Source organism: Phodopus roborovskii, unplaced genomic scaffold, assembly GCF_943737965.1.
Source record: "Phodopus roborovskii unplaced genomic scaffold, PHOROB, whole genome shotgun sequence".
NCBI lineage: Eukaryota > Metazoa > Chordata > Mammalia > Rodentia > Cricetidae > Phodopus > Phodopus roborovskii.
In genome coordinates, this window is record NW_026126213.1 from 113,546 (window position 1) to 135,767 (window position 22,222).

Sequence of the window (22,222 nt, forward strand, 5' to 3'; positions counted from 1 at the left end):
TTTTTATTTAATGTACATTGGTGTTTTGTCCACATGTATATCTGTGTGGGAGTGTCAGATCCCTGGAACTGAAGTTACAGACAGCTGTGAGCTGCCATGTAGGTGCTGGGAATTGAACCTGGGTCCTCTAGAAGAGCAGCCAGTGAGTGCTCTTAACTGCTAAGTCATCTCTCCAGCCCATCAAATTTTCACCAATAAAGACACATAAAAGTGCCTACTTCACCAGATTGCTTGAATTAATCTAGCCATGGCATTTGGAGGAATGTAACGTCTAAAGAACAAGTGATGTTAATTAACATGTCTCTAAACTGGCATGCCCTTTACACACTCTCGAGCTCCACTCCTCAAAACCCCAATTTCTTTTTCTTTCTTCCTTCCTTCCATCCTCCCTCCTTTTTTTCCCTTTCATTCTCCCTCCCTCCTCCCTCCTCTTTCTTTTTTTCTTTCTTCTGTTTTTTTGTTTTTTCAAGACAGGGTTTCTCTGTGTCGCTTTGGAGCCTGTCCTGGCACTCGCTCTGTAGATCAGGCTGACCTCAAACCCACAGATATCTGCCTGCCTCTGCCTCTGTGCCACCACCCCAGCTCTTTCTTTTCCAAGACAGGGTTTCTCTGTGTAACTCTAGCTGTCCTGAAATTAGCTTTGTAGACCAGGCTAGCCTTACTCAAAAAAATTATCCTGCCTCTGCCTCCCAAGTGCTGGGTTTAACGGTATGAGCCACTACACCTGGCTTCAAACCCCGAGTTGCAAACTTGCATATTCTTATTCATAAGAACCAACTAAAATGCACCACTCCACTCAGCCTTTCCAAGCAACTTTAGGTATTATAGCTGTTTGGCTAAGAGTACAGAGCTTTGAGAGTAGGAAGAGAGACTCCAGATTTAAAAGCTTGTCTGTCATTTACTAGCTCCATGACCTTGAACAAATTGCTCTCTTTGTATCTAGATTTCCCTTGTGTGCTATTTGAGTCAACATGGTACACCCATCATAGGGTTGTGGGGAGATTAAATGAGATACACACAGAGAACACTTAGCACAGTCTGTGACACTTAGCAAGTCCCCAAAGTGCCATTCAGTGGGAGAAATTAATAGAAAGTTTCTTCTTTTGTAAAATGTTAATAAAAATGTTTACCCTTCTCTCAGGATTGAACAACCTCTGCGTAAGAGATTGACATACGTGTGTGTACCTTGAGATATTTTGGGCAAAATCCTAAACTTGCTTTTATAGAATGTGCTTTCCCTCGACTGTCTGCATAGAGGTAAATATATCCTGCATTAATTAACAGGCACTAAAACGAGAATGTACGTCCCCTGCGTACGAGACTGACGTCCAAAGCGCAGTGCGAAGATCAGCACCCGCAGACCGGACCTCGAGAATTCCCTGGAGTTCACCTCTATCGGCCCCCTCCCCTTGGAGCCGCGCAAGCGTACACCGAATTTACTCCCTGGTCCCTCATGCCCCCGCCTCCAACCCCCGCTCTGTCTGCCCAATACGCAGGCGCGCCTCCTCAAGTGCTTTCCCTACCCCCTCCTCTTTCTCTTCAGTCCATTCCCCCTCCTCTCCCAGTAGCTCCGCAGGTTCAAACTCTTCTCCCGGAGAGTGGAGGCGATCGTGAGGTCACGTGATGAGCATCCTGCTGCCCAACATGGCGGAGTTCGACACCATCTCGGAACTGGAGGAGGAAGAAGAAGAAGCAGCAACGTCGTCGTCGTCGCCGTCGTCGTCGTCCTCGTCGTCGGTAACTGGGCCTGATGAGGATGAGGAAGATGAGGAGGAGGAAGAGGAGGAGGAGGAAGAAGAGGAGGAGGAAGAGGAGGAGGAGGAGGTGCCGCCCCCGCCTCGGGTAGTGAGCGAGGAGCATCTGCGGAGATATGCCCCAGACCCTGTGTTGGTGCGCGGCGCCGGCCACATCACTGTGTAAGAGATTGGGGCCCGGGGCTTGCAGAGGCTGAGATTTGGCTACGACAGAGGAATGAGAAGGGCATGGAAGGGCCTGCGGAGTAGGGAAGGGTTAACTAAAGACAGACTGTTAGCAGAGGACCCCTGGTCTGAATAGAGAAACCGCAGGCTGAATAGGTGTAGTGTAAAAGAAGCGGGGAGAATGATGCATCGACCCTGAGAAAAGAATGAGTGTAAGACATAGAGTTGCGGGTTGGACAGCTAGAGGCACTGGAGTAGGGGTGATCCGCTTGTACGTGTGCTGGCAAGTGAATAGTCTCCAAATTGCAGAATATACTAGGATTCTGCTGCCAAGATTGATGGCTAGTGGAAAACGGTGACTGCTGTAATATGTGACAAGATCTGGGCTTGGATTGTTACAAACAAAACTGTGGTGCATTTTGTGAATAATATAAATATTCATCCTCCCACGTATTTATGCATCCATTCTTCCTAGCCAATGCTTATATGAATGAATATCGTCATCCTTTCTCTGTTGAACGCACTACTCTGACGTTCCTTTAATATCACACCATTAGAGGTTCAGGTTGATAGGAATCTATGCAAAGTAGAAACAGCAAAGGATAAAGGGTGAGAGATTTTGGTTGTTAATCTCCGTTTCCCTTCTTACTGGCCCTATGACCTTGGTCAGTTGATTCTTACTTCAGGGCCTTGGGTTCTCCATCTCCAAAATGAAGGGTTTGGAGTACGTGGTTTCTAAGCCCTTTGGCTCCGAAATTAAGATGCCTACAGGGGATTTTGTATGCCCAAACACTGAATATACAAACGTTAAATATATAGGAAAATTGGCCTTTGATGAATTGAGGATGATTTCTCTAAAACTTATCCAATGGCTTCCCCCCCCCATTGAAACCCTGTAACACATTTGAGAAAATAAAGTGTGTAGGGACTTCATATCATCTTGGTTGCACAGTAAAAGAAAAATTGATATCTGAGCTTTGGAGAATGCTTCCCTGTTTTTATTTGCTTGGATTGTAAATACTTAAAATTTTGAATATGGTGTTGTGTTCATGCTCTTAACTATGGAGTCTTTACTGCATTTTCAAAATAGATTTGCTCCTTTTCATCATGTCTCACTATCTTTAATTTTGATGATGGCTCACCTAGTCCCTTTGACTCAATTGAGTGCTTTCATAAAATCAACGTATCAACTCCTCAATTGTGTCATATTTTAATTTTTTAATATGTTAACTATTGTGACTGTAATACACTTTTAAATCATTGAATGACTGTTTTACCAAATATTTTTTCGATTATGGTGGAAGGCTTTGGGGAGACTTTTAGGCCTTATTTTTGATTAGGAAATTATAAGACAGTTTTTCTCAGTTCAGGATTTTTGCAGATAGCCTGCAATGTTCAGGCGCCAACTTACTGCACTGTTTTACTTCCATTCCTTTTGTCACTAGGGAGAACATTATTCAAACTAATTATGATCCTGGTATCCAGGGTTCTTTTTATGCAGATTATTTTACATGACCAAACACAGAAATGGTATTTTATACTTCGACCCATAATTTCATCTTCCAACTCCTCCCTTTATTTTCTAAAATTCAATGAGTACATAGCAAGGAAGCATAATTTGTGTTCTTGAAAACTTCCTGGTGGCTCTATTCTACTTGCCACACAACCAGTTTCCTTGCTTCATTTAAAACAGAGCACTGACATTTGCTGTGTCTAGCCTCTTGTAGGTCCCTGCTGACATCTTCCCCCCCACACACCCACACACATAGTCTAAAAATGCTGGAATTATGTGTAAAGGGATAATGCTAGTAGTATCTTGGAATTAGAGAAAAGTCTGAAACACATAAGCCAGTATTTAAATCACTAGACATGAATATAGTTTGGAAAATTGTTTAGTTTTGTTGTATACATTTTCATATTTAGGAAGAATATTTGATGCTAAATAGTTAACATTTTAAGAAAAGGACTGTTTAAAAGGTCTGCTAGAAGGCAGGCATGGTGCTTTGGAGACTAATACAAGAAGAGTATCATGAGTTCAAGGCCAACCTGGGTTACATAAGAAGGTTCAGGCCTGCCTGGGCTATAGAGTAAGACCCTGTCTCTTATAAAAAATTTTGGTTGGGGTTTGAGACATGAATAATAACAGAACCCTCTATATGTCAAGTAAAGCAAAAATCTGTAAGAATAATCTTAATCTAATATATCTAAAATATCAAATTTTGTTTCATTTTCTTCTGATGTAGGCATGTGTAGATTCCTCTAAACTATATGTTTTATTGGGTTGGGGGGTATGTGATGAAACTCAAACTAGGGCATTGTTGTCCAGGCAAGTGCTATATCACTGAGCTACATCCTTGGTCCTATACCTGTATGAATGAACTAACTTCCTTCCTTCCTTCCTTCCTTCCTTCCTTCCTTCCTTCCTTCCTTCCTTCCTTCCTTTTTTAGTTTTTCGAGAAAGAGTTTCTCTGTGTAATAGCTCTGGCTGTCCTGGAACTTGCTTTGTTTACCAGGCTGCTCTCAAACTTACTGAGATCCACCTGCCTCTGCCTCTGAGTCCTGGGATTAAAGGCTTGTGCCACCATTTCTTACTCTTTTGTACCCCGACTTTATTCTCTGTTCAATCTTCATTTGTAGGACATTTCACTTTTATTCAAAGTTTAAAATTTGAGAGTTGTCACCATCAACTGGATTTTGGGGGGGGGGGTATTTTATAGCTTTTCACCATGAGTAAGAGATACATATTTAAGGTGATAGATATGTTTAACCTGATTCTAACTCAGTATATCTTAAACTCAACATTTTTCTTCCCCAAGTGGGTTGTATTTCTAGTTGCCACATTTCTGCTGGTGACCCTAACATTCTACTCTCCCAGGGTGATATTTGAAATCTTTGAGCCATTTTGACTCTTCTCCTTGAATTGCCCTATGTCCAATTTTCCCAGAATTATGTCATCATACATTTGGAAATTCACTTAAATTTTTCATTTTCTCTATTCCTATTTGGCACCACTCTGGTTTGAGTTGCCATCACCTCCTTCTTGAATTATAGCCTCTCCTTGTTTCATTGTGCATGCTTGTGCCAAACTAATTTTCTTAAAATTCCATTTAATCGTGTCTCTGTCCTGTTGCAAACTGGCACTGGATCTTTATTATATCTTAGTACCCCCAACATCAGAATTCAAGGAGTCCTTTCCCAGAACTCTCCTCTCCTCTTCTCTTCTGCATCCATACCCTTCTTTTCTAGCCTCCTCCCAAGCAAGGTCTTGTACCATAAGGCAGTCCCTGGATCCAATAGTGCCTTACTTTAACTCTCTCTAGAATCTACAGTCTAGAGTGCCCCGTTAATATATTCATTCCCTGAACCTTCTGATATCCTTTAGCTGCTATCTAATCTCTCTTCCTTCTCCAAATTCCTTAAAAGTACATCCATTCACCATATTTACTTCCTCTGATCTAGATTGTGGCACCTTAACTGTGAAGAATCCGGCCTCACTTGAGATCATCATGATCAGAGACTGGGAGTATAGAATTGTAATAGAGTGCTTGCCTGGCATGTATTTTTTCATGAACAGTCCTCTTCCTGTCTTGCTGCTTAAATACCAGTGAACTCCAGAATTTTATGCTTAGCCTTCTACTCTTACTGTCTACACATCTTAAATAGTCTTTTCTTCTTGTGGTCTCAGTTATCCAGTGTTTCCAAATACATACACACACACACACACACACACACACACACACACACACACACACACCAGATTCTGCTCACACTCTTCCCTGAGCTACTTCACTCTCAAACATGCCTTAATATTCTGTATTCTCCAATTCAGTTGAATGTACCTCCTGTTACTCATCACAACATGCTATTTCTTTTATGTCTGTTCAAGCTTGTGCTTCCATCTTAAATGCCAGTACATACACCTCCCTTTTACCCTAGCTATCCAAATGTCACTATTTCCTATAGATCTTCTTTGCTCTTGCTAAATTGAAGTCTACAACAGCAAAAACAATCATAATGCTAGTGATGAGGTATCACTACTCTCCAACGGATGACATCACCATTTCTTGAAAAAGTTTTGTTAAGCTAGTGCCTGTGGGTAAGAATACTCCAGCTTACTTGTATCTGTCATCTTAATATCTTTGACCTTCTAGTTATTTTAACAAAATGTGAATTTTAACATTAAATTAATTATAATATCATAAGAAACATAGTGAAGCCAGGTGTGGTGATGCACACCTTTAATCCCAGCACTGAGAGGCAAAGGCAGGTGGATCCCTGTGAGTTAGAAGTCAGCCTGGTCTACAGAGTGAGACTCTGTCTCAGAAAAAACTAACTCCCACAGGTTTTTAAGACTATAGAAACAAAACGATGAATATCACTTGCAAGTAGGAGGTATTTCAAAAGTGCTGCATATTTGAGTTATACTTTTCTTATTTTTTTGGATAAATATTAGGGCATGGTGTATTGAAATACAGAAAACAAATACATCTGATAAGGCTTTTCACTCTTGTGTTTATAAATAGAAACCTACACCTATTACTTAAATTATGTGGATATCTACACTTGCTAAGGTAGTTGAAATGATTGCTGAATTACCAATTTTCGGAGAGTCTCACTAAAATTATTAAATATAGACTCAAAACTGATGGTTAAACTTATAAAGAATACATTTCTACATAAATTTAGAGACATTTTTCACATTAGAGAATGGCATACCTTTTCTGTTACCTATCATTGATAAATTACAGTGACACGTGGCTAGTATGAGTTTATGGAGGTGAACATTTGGGCTCAGAGAGAAAGCTTGACTAGTATGAGCCAGGCCCTGGGCTCAATCCCCAGCATTGAAAACAATCAGGTGACTGTTTTACAAAGTCTTAACCATGGTAAGGCATGGTTATTTCCAGAAGACAGATCTAAGTAGAATACAAACAAAAACCCAAACTCTATTTGTATTATGTGGCATGATTTTCCTTTTTCTTAGAACAGTAGAATTCACTACATGTACTTCAGAGTAAGTATTGTTAGAAGTATATAGTTTTCTAGGAGTGTAGTGGTTCTTGTTAGCAAAATTCGACAGCACGGATTTTTAACCAGAGCACATGAACTTTCATTTAGGCCAAATTTTAAATGACTGAAAATACTAATTTTTACAAGCATGAAAACTAGAGGTGTAGGGAGGCAAGGAAAAACAAGGAAAAGGATCTGTCCTTCTTTGTCTCCGTGTCTTATAATCCAAAGAATTGTTCCAAGAAATTAAAATGTAAGGGTATTGAAAACACTTAAGAAAATTCAATCATTGACAACCACCAGCTTGGTCAACTTCAAACACATAATAGACTCTATATTTAATAAAGTCAATAAATGGCTTATGAGTAGTTCCCAAGTGCCTCTTTGTCTAATGCTGAACAGTGCCACATCTTGGCTAATGCCTCTCATCACTGATGAGTAATGAATAGATGCATTTGTGTAACCTCTGTAGAGCCATAGTTTTTTGTTTCTTGTTTTTTTTTCTTTTGGTTTTTGGAGACAGGGTCTCTCTGTGTAGCCCTGGCCATCCTGGAACTTACTCTGTAGACCAGGCTTGTCTTGAACTCACAGAGATCCACCTGCTTCTGCATTCCCAGTACTGGGTTTAAAGGCATGCACCACTACTGCCTGAATGAGCCATAGTTCTTAACTTCATAGTTTGCTTATGAAACAGAGATAAGGTGTTTATTCAGCAGCAGCATTTCCATATATTTGTAGCTACTAAGTGAAACCCTCAGAATTAAGGTTTTTTGTTTTGTTTTGTTTTGATGTAAGCACTCTTTATGTCCTCAGTGTTAAAGAAAGAAAATACTTAGGAAAGAAATCCCTGGTATGTGAGAACAGGGTAGCTTAGCCAAAATTATGAGAGGAGTGAGTCTGGTTTGCTTTCTATTATGCTTTGTTGTTTGATATTTGAGATGGATTCTCATTATGTTGTCCAGGTTGGCTTTGAGCTCATTATCCTTCTGACTCATGCTGGGATTAGAGGCATGTACCACTGTACCAGCTTCTTTATATTTTATGGCATAACCCTCTATACTCACAGGTTTTAAATAAATACAACCATTTGCTGGTCAAAAATAACAGAAGAAAAATACCATCTACATTGAACAATACAGTGTAGCAGCCATTTGTATAGCAGTTGTATTAGCTATTACTAAGATTATTTAAAGAATACCTCCAAAAGGCACCAGTTATGCACATGGTATACATGCATACATGCAGCCAAAATATATACACCAAATAAATCGCATTAAATAAATGTTAAATTTTTAAATAAAAATTTAATATAAGGCACTTAGGTATCCATGAGCCACCATGTGATTGCTGGGAATTGAACTCAGGGCCTCTGGAAGAACAGCCAGTGATCTTAACTGCTGAGTCACTTCTCCAGCCTCAACTTTATTACATATTTTAGTGAATATACTGGAAGAGTAAACCTTAGAGCTAGGCATCTCTTTTTCTCAAAATGGTTGAGCAAATGAAAAGCATTTAAAAGATCCTTTAACTGTTTGAAGAATTATTGGTCACAAGTTATCAAAGTATAGTTCCAAAGTCTACATTAATGGGAAAAGAATCCATTATTATTATTATTATTATTATTATTATTATTATTATTATTTGAGACAGGGTTTCTCTGTGTAGCTTTGGAGCCTGTCCTGGAACTCGCTCTGTAGACACAGGCTGGACTTGAACTTACAGAGGTCCACCTGCCTCTTCCTCCCCAGGGCTAGTTAAAGGCATGTATCACCAGTGCCCAGGGGGAAAGAATACTTTTTTAAAAATTGTACTCATGGAGGAAAGTAAGAAGAATAGCATAATTAATTCATTCACACATGTTAGTTGTCATCCAATTTTAGCAATTATCTACTAAAGTAGATTTTAACAGAGAAACATTTTGATCAAAAATATAACATGTGGTTGGGGGTGCTGGAGAGGTGGCTTAGCAGTTAAGAATGCTCTTCCAGAGGACCTGGGTTTGATTCTAAGCACCTACATGGTGGCTCACAGCCACCTGTAACTCCAGCCAGTTCCAGGAGATCCTGTACTCTTTTTCTGGCCTCCAAGAGTAACACACACACACACACACATACACACACACACAAAATATAAATTAAAAACTTAAAATTATGACTGCTTACAATTTTTAGTCTCATGGGTGTAGTTAGAATTACATTTTTAGGTTTTATTACTTAAAACAATTTTTAATTTTAAATATATCTTGCTCATAGTCTTCCCTTCTCTCAAGGCTTTCCTAATCCTTTCTCCCTCCCTACCAACCCAACTTTAAGTTCTTTCCCAAAAAACAAGAACTGAACAGTGGTGGTGCATGCCTTTAATCCCAGCACTGGGAAGAAGAGGCAGGTGGATCTCTGTGAATTTGAAACGAGCCTGATCTACACAGTGAGTTCCAGGACACTCAGAGCTGTTACTCAGAGAAATACTGTCTCAAAAAATCAAAAACAAGCAAACAAAAAAAAAAAAACCCAAACAAACAATAACTCATATAACAATTATAACAATTGCTTTCCTTGGATTTCTTTAAATGCTAATTTGGACAAATAGTCAAAAAATTATTTGTGTGAGTGTTAAAGTTTTATTTGGAACATATCTTTTCAGTTTAATGTTATTTTTAGGAGTTTTTAATCTATTGCTTGGCTTTAACTGGTATATATATCATAACATTGTGCATATTCGGGGCATGTTTTTAAATCTTAAGGCCAAACAAAATGCATGGATTTATAACCTATTGGAGAAAGGGTTAAATGTGCTTAATAGAATAGATTTTGTTCTATCTTTGTTTTTAAGGTTTGGATTAAGCAACAAGTTTGATACGGAATTTCCCTCAGTTCTGACAGGGAAGGTAAGTGAGTTTGCTTTGAATTTTCTGATTCTAATGCAGTGTGTTATGGCGAATTCAATGTTATGACAAATGCTTTGACTCACTGGTAATGAAGCCAAATAACAGGAGGCCTCCCTGCTTGGAAGCTGTGTTCGCAGTGACTAATCGGTGTTACCATGACTACCAGCCTCTGGCCAGCTATTTTGTCTGATGTTTCTTAATGTCAGCCATTGTTTATTTACCTGTTCAGTTTTTCCAGAGTCGCCTATTTTGCTCAGCACAGGCACCTGTAATTGTTTTCATTTAGATCTATATTTTCCAATATTTCATTGCCAGAGTTATCTTTGTAGCTGAGTATTATTTTTAAAGTGTTATTTGTCATGCATCATTTATTATAAATAAAAGCATTGCATTTTTGGTTAGATGTTTTTCTTCCTTTTAGATTGAGTTTGTAAAATTGGACTCACAGCAATAAATGACTACCTTTCTATTTGCAAGTTTCTCTGTATTCAACTGTATAGACTAGCATTCTTGTTCAAAATTCAGACTTACCAGGATTTAAATCTATAAGTATAGATTAATGTACAGCATGATGATTATAAATAATATTGTATTATATACTGAAAATTCACCAAATGAACAGATTTCAGGTTCTCTAAAAGAAATGATGAATAGCTATATATGTTAATTTGCTTGACTGTAGTAATTATTTCACTATGTATATGTATATTAAAATATCATGCTGAGTGCTGTGGCAGCGCAGATCTATAAACCCAGTGCTAGCATTCAAGAGGGTCATGAATTCCAGGCTAGCCTGGGTTATGTAGTTAGAACTTGTCCCCCAAAAAAGGTAGCTAGTGAGAGAGCTTCAAAGACACCTGAAGTCGTTCTGATCTCTGGTATCTACTCTTGCACATGAAAGTGCATGAACACACACACAATAAGAGAGAAAGAGGCAGGAGGAGGGAGGGAGGGAGGGAGGGAGGGAGGGAGGGGAAAATCTCTTTGGTGTGAATGTTTGGCTTTGGTTTCTAGTATGTTCTACTTGCCTCTCCTAAATCATTCAGAATACTTCTCGAAATGCAGCAGTAGCTTAAACTTAGATGTGTTTTATAAACATTAATAATAAGCATTTTCTTCAAATGTGTAAAATTAGACGTGTAAATATCTCCAGCTTTAATACTAGTTTAACTTTTTTTTACATGTTTAAAATTAGAGGCCTAGAAATTTCTAGAAAACTGTCAGTAAACATAGCTCTCAGGCGTAATGAGCATTATCCATTTTTTTTTAAATTAGCCAGTTTTGTGTGCTGAAGTAATCTTTGGAATACCTTTTCATACCTTCTTATTCCTTTCCAAACTTCCTGAAACTAAAAATTCCATTGACCCATAAGATATCAGGATTTTTTAAATCAGAATGTCAAGAAAGGTAAGCTGTTTTTCATACAACCTATATAACCTGGATGGGAGTTGTTCTTCAAAACATCCATTCTCTCTCTCTCTCTCTTTTTTCCTAATCTGTGTGTCTTTTTCTGTTTTAGAAACAGGGTTTTGTTATATATCCCAAGCTTCCTAGAACCCAAACTGACCTCAAACTTGTGGCAATTCTCCTGCCTCAGCTCTCTAATTATTATGATTACAAGCATGAGCTACCATGCCTAGCTAAAACATCTATTCTTTTCAGGAAACTATTTTTATAGTACACATACTGATGTGTGGCTGTATGTTCAAGTATGTGTTATTTGTATTGTTCACATTTTCTCGTGTGTACACAGGTATACATTAGGTAATGCAGAAATGATAGTGCAATGTTTTCTCAATGTGTATTTGACAATGAGAAAAGCACTAAAAGTAACATTGAAAGTCTGACGTTTGTTGGTTAGTTTTGTTGCTGTGGATGAAGCCCAGGGCCTTGCTCACACTAAGCACGAGCTGTACTGCTGAGCTTCATTTCTAGTTCCTAGAGATTTGATTTTTAAAGTTACATGTTTATGACATAAATTCCCTAATGGGATTTTTTTCTTCAGTAGGTACTGTTTCACTTGTAGTGTGGATTATTAAACCATTTTTCTAATAACTGGAGCAAGGCTTAAATAAATACGAAAAACTAAATAAAAAGGTCTTAATTCCCAACTTAATACTCCTTGTGTAAATTGTCTTAAAATGGATAACTGTAATATGTAACAGAAAAGAATTACCCTTTATGAAAGTCGGTCTTTTGGCATGCCTGAGCTATTCTAAGTAGCTGGCTTGAGGTAAACAAACTTGCAGTCAATTCGGAAAATGTAAAAGGCCATTTTGTAAGTTCCACAACTCAGTATTAACTTCTTGCTTCTTTTGTGTTAATTCTTTTTCCCATTTCACTAGAGGTAAGTTCTCATACCATGATAGGACAAATCGTGTAGGTATGTATGTAGATACACACAGAGATCCTGTTGACCAGAAAGAAGTGAGAGCTTCCGATTCTCAGCTTGAAGGAAGTGAAGGGTGTTATGGTGACAGCACGGTGTAGTGTTGGGAATGGTGAGCCATAAAAATTGCCCTCCTTTATTGTGATCCAATATGACAAGTGATTGCTATGCTTGTGTTCTTCACAGTGAGGGAGGCAAATCAGTCCTGCTGGGCTTTGCTTCGATTTTCTTCTGAGTCTCTTGCATCCTGTTATAAAATATTATGACCCTTTCCCCCACCTTCATGATGTTGTTTTCTTTTTTTTTTTTTTTCAAGAGAGTCAAAAGGGATGACATGTTCCTTTACAGCCTACTGTCCAATTAAAAAGTCAGAGGCTCCCAGCCGACATTCAATACTGAAAATACTCAGCTGTGTACAAGCGAATGAGTCAACTGGTACTAGCTTGGAATCTGCACTTAACTAAAAATTTCTCCCCATGTTTAAAGCTGAGAGTCGATTCTCACCCCCATCTCTGCTTTATGACTTGCACTCGAATACAGCCCCCTCCCCAGGCCAACCGTGGCATCTTTTTAAAGTCAAAATGCAGACTGTAGTTTGTTGTCTGAGATTCTAGTGCATGCTTTTTCTTTTCAATAGGTTTATTTGTCTTATGACCCAAAATTTGATTTCTCGTTTTTACTACCTTGGACATTTGAGTTTTCATGTGTCTGTAGTAAGAGAATATCTGTTAAAAGTAGAGGTTTTGAAAAAAAGAAAAGTAGAGGGTTTGGAGAAGGGAAATTGCTGAATTTGAGGAGTGTTGTTTGGTTGTTTCCATTTTCAGAAACAGTAACAAACTGTGTATATGGTGCTGTATGATTGGTTTCATGCCTGTGCTTGACGTGGAAAGTCCACTCTCCCTTTTCTCAGCCTTTTACAACACTGTTCTTCCCTGCTAAAAGAAACTTCTTTTCGAAGATTCCTTGAACACTGTTTTGTTCCTCTGGACAGATTGCATTTCTTTCTTTCTTCCTTTTTTTTTTTTTTTTTTTAAACAGGGATTCTCTGCATAGCCCTGGCTGTCCTGGAATGAGCTCTTGTAGACCAGACTGGTCTCGAACTCACAGAGATCCGCCTGCCTATGCCTCCAGAGTGCTGGGCTAAAGGTGTGTGTCACCACCACCAGCTAGAGAGATTCATTTCCATCTCTGGTGTAATTCTTTACATTTAATTTTCTCATCAGTATTTGCATACTTTTTTCAAGTAAGAATTTAAATCATAATTACAAACTCCTTTTTTTTTTTTTTTAAGTATTTTCAAGGCTGGCAAGATAGCTCTGTGGGTAAAAGGTGCTTGCTAGATAACCTGAGTTAGAACCTGAAGCCACGAAGTGGATGTAACTGACTCCTGCAGGTTGTCCTGTGTAGTCACATACACAGAAAGATCAGTAAATAAGTTTAACCAATAGTCTCAAAATAAGCAAGGCTTAAAAAGATGCCAACACAAGAATATCTCATATTGCAAAGTGGTTCTTTACAGTAAGTGCTAGAAGTCAGGTTTAGAAATGGTGACGGGCTGGAGAGATGGCTCAGGAGTTAAGAGCCCTGACTGCTCTTCCAGAAGACCTGGGTTCAATTCCCAGCACCCACAGGGTAGCTCACAGTTGTCTATAACTCCAGTTTCAGGGGACCCGACACTCATGGCAAAAACACCAGTGCACATAAAATTTAAAAAAATAAATAAATACATAAAAAAAGAATGAAAAAGAAAATGGTGAGGACCCCAGAGGTGCACTTGTCCTGACAACTGGAATGTGCTTCCGTGCTGCCGCATGTGGAAGTGATTTAGCAAGGACAAGGTCTCTGGCCGGTGTGGGAACAGCCTTAAGGTGACAAACTCAGTGAGCCTTCACTGAAAAACCATTCTGAAGTGAAATTGAGGCAGAAAAGATTTTTGGTTTTTTAAAATTTATTGTCATAATATGAAAGCAATTTTGTTATTTAAAAAAATTGCGTGCATCACAGAGTGACTGTAGTTATACCTGCTGGGTGTTTTTGGTTTTTGTTGATGTTTTGTTGTGTTTTGCTTTTTGAAAAAGAGGGAGAGAAGAAAACAAAAGATAGAAGAGAAAAGCTATTCTCTAAGCACTCCTGGGCCATGAGGTAAAGGGGTTGAGTTTTTCAGGAGATGAACACATAGTGTTTAAGTGCTTAAAGAACACAAATTATGGCTTCTTTTGCCTGTAGTCTCACTATGAAATGTGGACAACAGCTCCATTTGTGGAGTGCCTAATATATGCTAGGTATTGTGCTAAGTAGCTTTGTAGCTATTACCTCATTTACTCTCGGAATTTTCCTCACAGAAGAAAAAAAAAATTAGATGGGTGGTGGTGGCACACGCCTTTAATCCGGTCACTTGGGAGGCAGAGGCAGGAGGATCTCTGTGAGTTTGTAGGCCAGCCTGGTCTACAGAGCAAGTGCCAGGACAGCCTCCAAAGCTACACAGAGAAACCCTGTCTCAAAAACACCAAAATAAAGAACAAAAAGGAAAAAAAGAAAAAGAAAATAAATTACAGCCTATTCGTAGGAGGAACCAATGTTACAGAGTTGAGAGAGTAAGAATAAATGCCTAAGGGAAGGAAGGAAGCACTCTAGCCCCTCATAGACTGCTGAGTCCCTTAGCTCAAGTAGAAGGTGAAGATGAAAAAGCCTCTGAGCTGGAAACTATCTTAATTTAACTGTTACTTGGTTACTCAGTGATTCCCTGCAACGAGAAGGAAGGTAAATATTGCTGTTTGGGACAGATACATCTTTTGATAGTAACTAGGCACCTTGTTTTTTCAGAGAACATCAAAGGACTACAGGTGGAGCAAGTGGCAGTGTAGGTGGAGTGTCCCTGCGCTGAGGCTGTTCCCAAATTGTCACTCAGAAACTTAACATTAATCGTAAATGCTTGGCCAATATCTCAGGCTTGTTACTAGCTCTTACATTTAAATTAACCCATATTTTTGGGGCTGGAGAGATGGCTCAGCAGTTAAGAGCACTGACTGCTCTTACAGAGGACCTAGGTTCAATTCCCAGCACCCACATGGCAGCTCACAACTGTCTATGACTCCAAGATCTGATACCCTCACACAGATATACATGCAGGCAAAGCATCAATGTACATACAATGAATATACATAAATTTAAAAAAAATAAATTAACACATATTTCTTACCTATGCTTTGCCACGTAGCTTAATACCTTTTCTCAGTAAGGCATGCCCATCTTGCATCTCTGTGTCTCCCTGAGACTCTGTTGACTTCACCTTCTTCATCCCAGAATCCTTAGTTTGGTCACCCCACCTATATTTCCTGCCTGGCTGCCTGCCAATCAGTGTTTTATTAAACCAATTCCAGTGTCAAGTCTTTACAGTATACAAGGGAATTGCTCCACGACATGGTAGAACATTTGCTTAGTGTGGGCTAGCACTAGAGGTCCATCCCTGGTTCTGACAAGAAGGGAGAGGAAAGAAGTAGATGGGAAGAATAACTCTGAAAAAAATATCAAAATCTGGAGAGCTTTGAAGTTTCCTTGTGACTACATAAAACAAAGACTATTAGGGCTGGAGAGATGGCTCAGCAATTAAGAGCACTGGATGCTCTTCCAGAGGCCCTGAGTTCAATCCCTAACCACCACATGGTGACTAATAACCGTCCATCATGAGATTTGGGGCCCTCTTCTAGCATACAGGCAATAAGTGCAGAGTTCTCATAAAGTACATAAATAAATAAGTTTAAAAATTAAAACAAAGACTATCATTTCACCTCATACCAGGATGCAGAAAAATTAAATGATTTTTCCTGCTATTTTCCCAGACACAGCAAAAATGTTTTCTCATTTCAATAATAAAACATAATTCTGTGAATTTATTTTCATATTTACCCACAGAAATGTCAGCTCATTGGAATTCTTGGTGCACAGTAGCTGTCACTGTTATGGTTTCAACAGTGTAGATGGAGAATAAAGTCCATTTTTCCCATGTAAATAAAGTTTTAAGCCCAACAGTTTCAAAACTGGTCATTGTTAGCAAAATAATAGCCATTTCATGGACTGAGTAATGGATGACACAAACAACTCTAATAGAGCTTATCTACTTAATGTTTTCATTATGATAGGGCTGAATCAGATCTTTATAACATCCATTGTGTGGATTCTGAGACATGCCTGCTGAAAAAAATTTTTAAACGTGACAGTGCTATTCCTCTAGTACAATCTCTTAAGGGGAAGAGTGAAGCTTTTTGGTTTGTGATATCACACATTGTAGTGGGGCTTTCATTTTACAGCAACTTATTTTTCTACCAACATCTTGCTTTCCCAACCAGATGCCGAACTTAATCCCTTGGATTTACTGTCTGCCAACTTTCTGAGTAATGCCGTATCATCTTGGTTCTCCAAAAACATGATTTCACCCAAAACAAACTATTTTTAGTGTTCCTTTGAATCATGTAACTTGCAAGGGGAATTTTTTTATGTAAATCTTAACTACATGGGTCCTGCTCCTGCCTTTGGATTAATTCTATCACTGTTTATAGAGAGGCACAAACAACTATTTGCAGGGACTGAGGCAGTAACCAGAAATGTTAAATTTGTGTAAAGACTTTTCAACCTTCAGAACTCAGAATGGTTATGAATCTGATGTGTGCTGAATATGAACAGACTACTTTAAACATAATTGTCAGATATTATCACTTGTTAATGTATTTCCCTGCTATCAGCAGCAAGTTTAACTATTATATTGCAGATTTTCCAGAATAAAAAGATGTTAAGAGTTTATTTCAAACTAATTCAGGATTATTATAGTGCCTAATTTTAATTCCGTCTAGTCTGGTTAGTGGTATGGTTTTTTGCTTTTGTTTTATGCTTCTAACCATAAAACAGTCAGCGTGCCTGAAGACTGTGAGCACCATTGCCGTAACAAGACTGTTTGGTAACAAAAATGCCTGATGGCTTTCCCTTACTATCAGCTGTGTTGCTTTCTGTTGCTTGTTGGTCATTCCATAGCATTGTGGATATTCCATGAGGTTCTTCAAGCATGAAATTATATTGCTTCACTCACTGAAGTCTTCCAAGAGTATGTGATACACATTTATGGAGAGAATATATTGAGATATTGAAGTATTTCTGATAAGATATTTCCTTAGGATTGAGGCTGGTGAGAAGCTGTCCACAAATTCATTAAGTTAGTCCCCCTGTTTTAGGTGGCTCCAGAAGAATTTAAGACCAGCATTGGCCGTGTGAACTCATGTCTGAAAAAGGCTCTCCCTGTCAATGTGAAATGGCTGCTGTGTGGATGTCTTTGCTGCTGCTGCACCCTGGGGTGCAGCCTGTGGCCTGTTATCTGTCTCAACAAAAGAGTAAGTATAACCAGCCTATTGTATAACAATAAAAAGAGCTGCCATTTATTGGACACTTGCTATGTATTAGAATTGTTTCCATTTCCTTTAAATGATTTATTTAAGTCCCATACAATGCCGTCCTTATTTTAAAGCTAGAGAAGCTCTGGGACGAGGGAGCAAGCCACTTGTTCAGCTTTTTCACTTAATTTGAGTTTCTACCACTTGACATAAATGCAATATAATTTAATGTGCTCAAGTACAATATATGGGTTACTTTTTTTAAAAAAAAAGAAAACCTGAAGGGATGACTTAACTAGTTCTGAGCTACAGGTGTACCCGGAAAGCCTCCTTGACTCTCTGAATCCAATCAAAGAACCAGCAATCTCAAACCCTTCACTGTGAACATGTCACAGCAACATTCCAAAATGACCTATCTAGTTATGTCATGAATTTAGGACACTGCCTTCATTTTGCTGTCTTTAAAATTATATTTTTATTTCAGGACTGTTTTCCTCAGTGGAAAACACCTTTGAAAAAAAAATCTGAATAATGGGATGGGAATATAGATCAGTGTTTGAGTGCTTGTCCAGCCCATATGAGGCCCTAAGTTCAGTTCCCAGAAATGGAACAAAATGGGATTAAAGGACCTGGAGAGATGGGTAAGAGCACTTTCTGTGCAAGTATAAGGACCTGAGTTTGAATCTAGCACCCATGGCAAAAGCCAGGCAAGGGTGGAGACAGGCTCACTGGGGCTTGCTGGCCATCAGCATACCTGCAGATTGAACAAGAGACTCTGTCTCAAGGAATAGAACAAGAGCAGGACATCCTCTTCTGATCTCTATAAGCTCACACAGGTTCATGCCTGTACACACACACACACACACACACACACACACACACACACACACACAGAGAGAGAGAGAGAGAGAGAGAGAGAGAGAGAGAGAGAGAAGATAATGATTAAATCCAATACCCATTTTACCTTAAGTTCTTTTCCTAGCTTTCTTTAAACTTGTAAATAATAATTGGTCCACTAAATAAGATGTATTATAAGTTGAAAATATTTTCAAGAAATATCATTTGATCTTGCCTTTTAACATCTCTCATGATTACTTCACAAAGACAGATAATAAAATGCTGGTGGAGGCTGGAGGAACCCACTGAATCAGCTGACCAGAACAAGGGGGAGTTTATGGACCCTAGTTTGATAGCTGGGAAACCAGCATTGTATTGACCCAGAACCCCTGAACATGGGTCTCAGGAGTCTATGGGACCTCTGACAGTGGAACCCTGGTGTATTCCTAGTGCACAAATGGACTCAGTGGTCCAAAAATGTTGATTTTATTATGTTGATTAAGACTTCTATCTAGGGCATAAGGGAACAGGAAAATTGAGACAGGGAAAGAACAGAGAGGAACAAGAAAAGCAATACCATAATAGAAGGAGCTATTATAGATTTAAGGAGAAATCTGACACTAGGGAAATGTCCAGAGATCTACAAGGATGACCCCAACTAACTAAACAATAGTGGAGAGGCTACCTTAAATGCCCTTCCCCTATAATGAGATTGATGACTACCTTACATACCATCCTAGAGCCTTCATCCAGTAGCTGATGGAAGCAGAAGCAGACACCCACAGCTGAACACTGAGCCAAACTCTTGGAATCCAGTTGCAGACAGGGAGTGATGAGAAAAGGGGTCAAGACCAGGCTGGAAAAATCCACAGAATCAGCTGACCTAAACAAGGGGGAGCTCATGGACTCCAGTCTGATAGCTGGGAAAACAGTATAGGACCCACCCCGATTCCCTGAACGTGGATGTTAGTTAGGAGGACTGGGCAGTCTATGGGGCCTCTGGTAGTAGATCAGTATTTATCCTTAGTATACGAATGGACTTTGGGAGCCCATTCCACATAGAGGGATACTCTCTCAGCCTAGACACACAGGGAAGGGCCTAGACCCTACTCCAAATGATATGCCAGATGTTGAAGACTCCTCATAGAAGGCCTCACCCTCCCTGGGGAGCAGAAATGGGATGGGATGGAGGTTGGGGGACAGGAGAGGATAGGAGTGTGAGGGAACTGGGATTGACATTTAAAAGCCAAAAAATAAAATAAAAACAAAATGCTCAGCCATTGAAGGCTAGGCTCACAACCAAACATACAAAAAATATAAAATGCTGGCATCTGTATGACTTTTCTTTTTTGTTTTTTTCCAGACAGGGTTTGTCTGTGAAACAGTCCTGGACGTCCTGGAACTCATTCTGGAGACCAGGCTAGCCTCAAAATCACAGAGATCTGCCTGCCTCTGCCTCCCAAGTGCTGGGATTAAAGGCGTGTGCCACCACTGCCCGGCTGACTTTTTTTTTTTTTCTTTAACCTAGAGTTATGCATGGTAGGCAGTCGTGGTCCCAACCCTAACCCTTGTTTTGAGATAGGGTCTCATTAAGTTACCCTGGCTGATTCTTTTTTTTTTTTTTTTTTTTTTTTTTTTCCCTTTGAGGCAGGGTCTAGTTGTGCAGTCCTGGCTAGCCTGGAACTCACTGTATAGTCCAGACTGATCCTGAACTCACAGAGATCTATCTGCGTCTGCCTTTGCCTCCTGAGTGCTGAGATTAAAGAGTCACACTACCACACACCTGACCAGGTCTGATCTTAAACTCCCTCTGTATCCCAGGCAGGCCTTGAGCTCCTTCCTGATCTTTCTGCTTCAGTCTCCTTAGCAACTGGGATTATAGGTGTGCGTCACCAAGTCCAGCTCCCTGTGACTTTTTGAATGGAAAAATGGAACACTTTTCTGATTCCCTGGTGGTTATTAAAACCACCAGTAAATCATAGCTTTGATTTAAATACAGTTTAATTTGTTTGTCAAAGCAAATATAGTATTTTCAACTGGCTTTCTAGAAGTTTAAAAAAGCTGACAGCATAAATTTTTAAATTGTATCTTTTAGAAATTACAATCAATAACTTCTACCCCATTATTTTAAAGCCTCAGTGTGAATTAATCATGATTTGGGTTTCCCATCACATAAATATAGCCGGTCTCAATTACTTAGAAACAAGTATTTTGGTTTTAATGCTCTGAAGAATATTTTTCCTCTGTGATTTACTTATGTTGTTTTTGTCTCTCGATACCTGTACCAGAGGGCCCAAAACAAACATATTTTTCTTTCCAATAGTGTTTCTGCTGCGGGTATTTCTAGTAGAATGTTCAATGAAAGCAGAGATGGTATTGATTCTCTGACATCTTTCTTTTTGCTATTGCTTTGGTAAGCTAAGACTTTACACTGGGACCAGTAGGATGGCTCAGCTAGTGAAGGTGCTTGGTTCCAAGCCTGATGACCTGAGTTTAATCTCCAGATGCACATGGTAGAAGAGAGAAGCAACTCCCACATGCTGGCTCTGAAATCTGAGTTTGGTTCATCTGGAAGAGTAGTGGACTCTTTTAAACCCTGAATCATTTCTCAAGCCCCGTAAATTACCTTTTTTTTTTAACTATAAGGGGTGAGTGTGAGAGAGAGAGTATACACACATGTGGAGGTCAGAGACAGCATGTGGAAGAAACAAGGATATCAAGTCCCAGTTTCTAGGGATCTGAAGATTTATTCTGGCCTCCATGGGCACCCTCACAAATGTGGCATACACACACACACTTTTTCAATGGAGTAATTACTCAGCATGCACCATGCCCTAAATTCAATCCCCAGCACAGCATAAACCAGGCATGGGAGCACATGTCTAATCCCAGCACTTGAGGTAAAAGCAGTAGGAACAAGGTTCTATGCTATCCTTGGCTACATGCTGCATTTGAGGTCAGCCTGTCAAAAAAAGGCCCTTTAGTGTAGATTTATAAACCATTACCCCGAGTGCCAAGCCACTCTATTCTTGAACTTTTAGAATAATTATCAGCATTTAAAAATTAGAATACTGAAAACAGAGATAGAGATCAGTGAGAGCCCTTGGCTAGAGTGTGTGAACTCCTAGATTCTGTCCCTGGTACCTCATTAATTAATTAACTAATTTTAAAAAGAAAAATGTGTGTTATCCAGCCAGCTTCTAAAAGCTAGAGATGTGGGAAGACTGGAGTTTAATGAGAGTTAACTGTGACCACATAGGGATGTGGGTCCAGTAGGTTTCGATTAAACCCCCTTATGTGAGCCACGGAAGCCACTAAGGTTTCATATTCAGCCTGGGGCTTGGTCAAGCCACCACCCTTAAATATGAAATTACTTTAAACCTTTCCCCCTTTTTACTTTGAGCCTTGATAAACTGAGAGGGCTATTTTGAAGGGAGGGTCTATTCTCATCATACAAATATGATGATGTATGAAGCAAAGCTTGTAATTACTATCATACTTGCTTCTGTGTTTGTATTATTCTTTTTTAAGTACATAAAAAAGAGAGAATAAAAACGAAAGCCCTAGCCATATATCATGTCATATAGAAAAGGAATCAGGCTTTGTTGTAAAGTCAAATAATTCTATCTGCAGTTTGTATTCAAGCATTTTATTTGTGTCTTTCACAGAGTACATGTGTGCTCTTTTGCAAAGACTCTAGGCTATTCTGTACAGTGCTATAACTTAGATGTAGCCTGCCTTTGAACCTTTTGGGGTGTTTTGTTTGTATTTCTCTTGGCCTTGGATTGACTTTAGGTGAGGATGG

General features: G+C 39.2%; 1 protein-coding gene across 1 annotated transcript; it reads left to right on the top strand.

Annotated features, from left to right (window-relative positions):
- The first annotated feature begins 1,462 nt into the window (after nt 1-1,462).
- On the top strand, nt 1,463-17,731 carry Chic1 (cysteine rich hydrophobic domain 1). Its single transcript, XM_051179618.1, has 3 exons — nt 1,463-1,916; nt 9,759-9,813; nt 17,425-17,731. Exons 1-3 carry the CDS (start codon nt 1,624-1,626, stop codon nt 17,710-17,712), a joined length of 636 nt encoding a protein of 211 aa, XP_051035575.1. The 5' UTR covers nt 1,463-1,623; the 3' UTR covers nt 17,713-17,731.
- Nucleotides 17,732-22,222: the final 4,491 nt, after the last annotated feature.

Bases quoted from the DNA above. Each gene is read 5' to 3' on its own strand.
- Chic1 (XM_051179618.1), top strand. From the start codon at position 1,624: ATGAGCATCCTGCTGCCCAACATGGCGGAGTTCGACACCATCTCGGAA. The intron at 1,917-9,758 runs GTAAGAGATTGG...TTTGTTTTTAAG, and splicing joins GGCGCCGGCCACATCACTGT to GTTTGGATTAAGCAACAAGT. The intron at 9,814-17,424 runs GTAAGTGAGTTT...CCCCTGTTTTAG, and splicing joins CCTCAGTTCTGACAGGGAAG to GTGGCTCCAGAAGAATTTAA.